Here is a 6496-nt window from a genome sequence, read left to right as displayed (position 1 = left end):
TGTTTGAGGTCACTGAAAGCAGAGAAAAACACCTCCAGGGGAAAACGTTCAAAAACTCAGTTTCGGTGCTTAGATGTGGACGAGGAAAACCAAGATGGTGTCAGTCAGTTGTTGCCCACTAGTGTCCGGTGTCAGCTGCAAAGGGATTATTACAAATCGCTTCATGGGGATTTTGAATGGATGGACAATCTTTGGAATCTCTTAGCATTCCCATGCTAGCTCAGGGCAGTTGTGCAACTGGAAAGTTGGTGGCTCCAGTTTCCCCAAACACTTCCATTGAAGTGTGAATGCTTCTGTGTGTGAATGAGATGCTTGAGACAGAATTACTGGTGTTTCTACTTTTGATAGGAAACATTCCAAACAAATGCAAACAGACGACTCTTAAATGGGATACATACACCCATGCCATTGGACCGCAAGTCTTTAATAACGCCCCCAAAAATCTCCATACAAAAGTATATGTACATGGTCACTTAATGAACTGTATGGTTATAGAAATGATTTAATATGCTTCACCTTTTAGTTTTAAATACAATAAATCCCAACAATCAGCAAACACGGTACTGCATCGGGAACACGACGTGCGCCGCCAGTGGAAAGTCCATCTTCATCAAGGCCAGCGGTGCAAAGCAGCTGTCCAAGTCTGGACCCGGATACTGGTTATGACATCAGTCTACTACATTTGACAACATTCATGAGTGAATTCAAACTAAATATTGATTTCTTCACACACACAGTTGCTGAGACATAAATAATGCAAAAACTGAATACCAGTGCAAGAAAGCGTTGGGAGCAGGGAGACGCTAAATCACAGACGGTGGGATTGAGACACTCGTTGACAGTTAGAAGAGAGCCTGAGTGACACTCCAACAGACGACGGACACGCAGTGACAGGTTTTGGTCTACTGAATGTAAGAATCAGCGGACATGTCGTTAAATTTATGCCGATGGGGGACGATAAACTTAAAAGGTAAAAGCTGAGGAAAAAAAGACACCGTATCCCTGCCAAGATCTGAAAGCTTCGACCTGCCACTCTTAAGATCCTCATTTGAGACCTGAAGGAGAAACTCGAGCCCGTGAGGAGAAGGACGAGTGGGTCAGCCTGTCGAAGCCGAGGAGATGCAGCGTGTCACAGTTAACGAGTCTCTGACTGGGCTACGGGTTCCAGCTCCCACCTCGCTCTGTGGTAGCAGAATACTGCTGTGTCCTTGGGGTCACTGGTGGGATTACTCCAACTGTGATTGTGTGACTATGATGACATGCTGATGTGTGGTGTGTGCACACTCACACACTTACTTCCAACTGCCCACTGTCATACACCCTGAATGAAGGCTCGGGAAGCATTTTAACATTTGCTTGTACAGTCAAAGGTGGAATTACTGGGACATCCGACTCTCAAAAGGAAAAACCGCACTAATTCAAAAGACTAGCAGAGTGATCAGGAGGGAGCTGTGGAGGTACTGAGCTGCACTCTGGCTGTGGATCTAAAAGGAGGCAAGGTCAAGACTGAGCGTCATTTTACTGTAATGGTCCCGTTTACTGGAACAACAGAGGGGGGATTACTTAAGCTGAGGCTAAATCCTTCTGTGAATCTAAAAGGTCTTAAAACTGCTTTCAATCTGTTTGTAAAATATATTAAAGTTTGCATGAACAGTAAGAGCAGTGCTTGTCCCAGTACTTGCACTTTCAACTGCTTCTTATTTAAATGTTTATTATGGAAATGTTTACAATAAGTGCAAATTGGTTGTTTTTCCAGAGGAGCTCCTACGATGTTTTTATGCTATGGTTAAGGAGCGAGCGCCACACGTCCTCCACGTCTCGCATGCCCTGCCTCGCATTTTTTCCAAAAGCATCTGTGCAAGTTTCCTGCCTTCGTCTCTCCTCGGGTCCTCAGCCTTACTTCTCAGAGTTCTTGCGTGGCCGACGAAAACTGGACATGTTCTCATTCAGTGCATAGATTCGCCTGGAAAACTCCTCGAAGCCAGCCATGTCCAGCTCTCCCAGCACTTGTTCGTCACACTCCACAGCTACGGCATGGTCTACGGGGATGCAACGGTAGTCATCCAGCCGGGCTTCATCTGCTAATCCCAACCCCATCCCCAGACCTAAACCAGTGGCCTCTGTGCCCATGATCTCCTCAGCTTGTTCCACTGAGCAGCGCAGCTCTGGGATCAGGCTGATGGGCGCCTGTTCTAATACTAAAGAGCCATTCATGGCACCTGGGTGCTGGGCAGCGGGCATCGTTTCTTCATCAGTGTCCTGCACTGCAGAAGAGTTTGGTATCATTGAGCTGCTGGACGGGTTCTCCTCCATCTCATCACTCTTGTTCTCTTTATGCCGTTCGCTCTCTCCTTCAGCAGTTTCACGTCCTTCTGCCTCCACCGCTGTGCCTCTAGCCTCCTGCTTCTCTTCCTTCTGCTCTTCCTCCACAATGGTTTCCGTATTCGTGGAGAGGTCAAGTGGGGCCTTGCTTGGATCAAGGGAGGATGACAGGTGTGTGGGTGATGGTGACGGCGAAGGCGGTCCCAGGCCAACCTGGGACTTTCCCTCACTGATGGCTGTATTGTAGCTGGGTGGAGGGGTTGCTGGCTTGTATTTAAGCTCTGCTTCAGCCTCTGAACTCGCTCTGTTCCTCAAGCCTCGGTCTGGGGAGCTGGTGTGGCAGGGATAGGCCAGCTCGGAAGCTGCAGACACACCGAGCTGAGACTTGGCGGGCACTGGGATGGAGCTGGAGACATGATGTCGGTCACTGTAAGGAGAAAAGAGAGATATCGAATAAGCAAAGACATTTAAAAAGCTACAATAACAAAGTGCCTCTCTATATAACGGCACCATGTTTAAGATGAAATATAGAGCTGTGCTCAGAGGTTTACATGCACTCATCATTGGTCTGAATAATTGTACACTGTACACCTTTAATGACAACAACTGCTTGAGTTTGGATTCATTTTCTCTGATCCACACGGTCAAAAGTACACAGGCCTACACTCACACACACTTAAATCTTTTTAGCACTTGTGCTGAAGGTTCAAACATTTAACCAAAGCTAATTTAACCAATACCAAGACCTCTCAACCTGTTTTTAGTGAACATGATTGATTTGCAGTTTCTCTTTGCCAGCAAGCATCAAAGGCATTTGTTTGACAGCACGTGGATGGACCAATATCAGGAGATCTAAGAAGAATGAATGACTTGCACAAGTTGAAAAGGTCTCTTTTTCTAAACAACTGCTGATTCCAAGATCATTAGATCAAATAACTGCAAGTACATGTTAATTGGATGCGTCTCCACTTTTCTATGCTCTGGAAGAAACTGTCACCTTCAGATAAGTGAATGAGGCCAACATTAAGCTTGTGGAAGGGCCTGACCTCGTTAAAAAATTGCAGCCTATTTTTACAAGCAGAGTCTGTTGGAAAAAGAATGACCGTGACTGTATGTGCTGTAAACCTCTGGCCACATTTATAGTAAGTGGGGTATTTTAGAGTGAAGAGGCTGTTGCATAAATGTGATATTGTCAATGAAAGCGTCTGCAGGCCATCAACTAACAACACACAATTTTGTTAACATATATGCAGCCAGGTCAATTCAACAACGGCCAGTGCAATCTCCCAGAGCAGAGCGGACCTGATGATGAAGTGAGCAATCTAACGCCACAAGTAAAGCATAGAGTTATGGAAGAATCAAATGACACCACAACTTTCAGTGCTGAACTTTTATCATTGCTCCTCTTTAATAACAAACAGTATTTTTCAACGTCAAAAGACTGTTTTACACTGACACAGTTTGTTAAAATCTGTTATAACATATTGTTCGTATTTGCAACAGATCAAAGTTCAATTCTGCAGCAAACAGAAGAAAGTATCCTAAGAAGTCTTTCCCCTGGTCCAGGAGAGCAGCAGCTGCAGCTCTTTGTAGGTCACTTCCCCTCACACCATTCAGAAAACATTTGTGCAGTCTGTGCGAGCACTATACATTCAACTTCTGCTTGCTGGGAAAAGCAGCAGGCGCCGACCCAAGTATGTCAGACATTTTCTTCCATCGCAGATAACAGTCTTCGGATCGCCCCGCCCATGAACTGGAGCCATAAATCTATTTAAACAGGCGCCTCGCCGCTTCTTCCGATAGCCAAGGCCACGTATACTCTGCTAAAAATGACCGTTCTGGTGCAGAACAGCCGGGGTTAAAGCTGAAGCAGGACCTTCCTGTGAATCGAGGGTAAATCTCTGATCAGTCAGACATGCAGTCGTAACAGACGTCCTTCCTGTTGCTGACACTCACCGAGGAAGTCTTCTTTGTAACATTTGACATCAGTAATGACAGCACTGGCTGACACGTGCGTTACCCAAAAGTCTGATGGACAGTTTCACCACCAAACCCATGACAGCTTGTAAAAAGGACCTTGGGTCTGACCCTCTCAGGCACCCTGCCAGGGTGGTCCTGACAGGGTTCACGGGCAGGACACCTCGCTAAGCAGAGTGGAGAAGCTCGTCTAGTCTTAAGAGAAACGTGTCAAACTTCAAAGTGCCTGTGATGCAGTAAATGAGAAACATTCACAGTCTGAAGCTCCAGTATGAAACTGCTTATTGTAACAACCTGGAGATACTGTCCCTCATGGCTCACATTTAAGCTAATTGGAGGCTTACGCGGAGATGTACACGTTGGATCGTCAAACAAGGCCAGGTTTAAAAAACAATAAAGGGAAGAGGTAATGACGTTATCCAGTGAAAGAGTTCCTCCCAAGTGTGGTCGACAGGAGCTAGGCTCTGCTTTACTTGGCAGTACAGGTCAACCAAAACACATCATCTGCTACAACTGCTCTCCTCCAACAGGCACATGGTCGGTCCTGAGGCAAAGCGTATTTGGGCAAATTGGAAACAATGTGCTCTTTACCACCTAATTTTCTGGAAAGATCAATAAGAAGAAGGAGCAGAGCGAGAAGCTGAATGATTTGCCATCTCAAACACTTATCTGTAACTTTCCAAATGGAACCATCATGGCCTCCTTGGAAGCCAGTTCAAAAAAAGATTCAAAACCTGAACCAGTGGAAACGCATAAAGACAGATGCCGTGAGAAGTCATTTTCCATTTAAGTAATTGGAAAATGTTGTTCAGACTGAATTGTAATGCACATTTGGAAACTGAAGAAGACTGAGTAAAAATCGGAAGATTTCCGCGCATCATTTATAACAAGCTAGTAAACAATTACTATGTTTTCTAGTTTGACCGATTGATGTCTGTTCGGCAGCGGCTGATTAGAAGCCTCTGACTTTAATTGGTATCGCTTATTTTCTTCCACTCCTCCCTCCAGCTGGCTCACCATTTAACCTGCCTGCTCCGATTTCATCTATGCCAGAGAACAATGCATTATTGACACTGGCATAGAATCACACGGTCACCATACAGTCTTTTACAGAATGAGGAGTTTTGTATTTGGACCGTGTTACTTTGTTCCACTCAGTTTCAAGGTTAGGCTCCTATTACTGTCATTACTTGTGTCAAATTGTGCGGCAGAGTATTAGCAACAGAGGAGACTGGGTGTGTCGGGGAGGAAGCCAGCCAAGAGAACCTACGAGCAGGAATACATTTCTCTTTTTCGTAAAACATTTTAACTGTTACAGCTATTTCGTGCTATTTAATACTGGCAATTAGGTTAAATGTGTATGACCATATGTGAGAATGTGTCGATTAATCATGCCATGAAAACACTTCCTAAAGCTGTCTGGAAAAGCCGGAACTTAAAGTGGTCGTATTTAAATAATGCCAAGTGCTTATAGTAAGCAGCACAGGACAATTATGTGTTGTTAAATAGATCCAGAGCTTATTATGAGTGGGTTTTTTTTTCCAGGAATGGGGTGTTATTGTCTGTTTGGTTAGTAGACACTGACCTCTAGGTCTGTAGTATATGAAGATGTACTCAGGTAAGAAGTAAACTGCCTGCAGTGCAGTAAACCAAAGTTCTGCTTTATGGCACTTCCATTTGGAGTTACTATATAAAAATATCAGAACCACAGTTAACCTGAAATTCAACAGTTTTGTAAGAGAACGTCAGATGAGTTACTAACCGCGGGTGACGCACAGATATTCTTCCACGCCTCGGAGCTCCTTTACCTCTGTTTAAACATATTTCAGATCACATACTTTTTTGGGCTTTTTCCAATAATAGTGAAGATGATGCTGGTGGTAACTTAGAAGTGCTGTCATTACATAATGCAGCTCTGACTCCATTGTTTACAGTATTCTCTGCAGTCTGCAGCACGTGAAGGATCACAGCAACCTGCCAACTGAATGCATTGCTGGAACATATATACAAACTTATTGTTTTACATACAGTATAAACACCAATGACACCATCTTTTCCTCTTTTTTGACACAATATACATATATAGTATGTATATATAGAGTACTGGCCTCCACGTGTACACCACTTATGAAGATGAGATGCTGTAATAGGCTTGAGGTCTCAAACTTTCTGTGCAGCTTGGACTCATACGAGGAGC

The 6496-nt window shown here is 44.4% G+C and overlaps 1 protein-coding gene across 1 annotated transcript in view; it reads right to left on the bottom strand.

Moving 5' to 3' along the window:
• Positions 1 to 403: 403 nt before the first annotated feature.
• uvrag (UV radiation resistance associated gene) overlaps positions 404 to 6496 on the bottom strand; it is a 95582-nt gene continuing 89489 nt past the window's right edge. Inside the window, exon 15 of the mRNA XM_004561625.3 lies at positions 404 to 2749. Within this exon, the coding sequence (XP_004561682.2) occupies positions 1897 to 2749 (853 nt within the window). The 3' untranslated portion in view covers positions 404 to 1896. The remainder of the gene's footprint in view (positions 2750 to 6496) is intronic.

This window comes from Maylandia zebra, linkage group LG10 (genome assembly GCF_041146795.1).
Source record: "Maylandia zebra isolate NMK-2024a linkage group LG10, Mzebra_GT3a, whole genome shotgun sequence".
NCBI classification, from domain to species: Eukaryota; Metazoa; Chordata; class Actinopteri; order Cichliformes; family Cichlidae; genus Maylandia; species Maylandia zebra.
The sequence above is the reverse complement of the archived record's forward strand: the minus strand, read 5'-3'. Positions and strand labels throughout refer to the sequence as shown.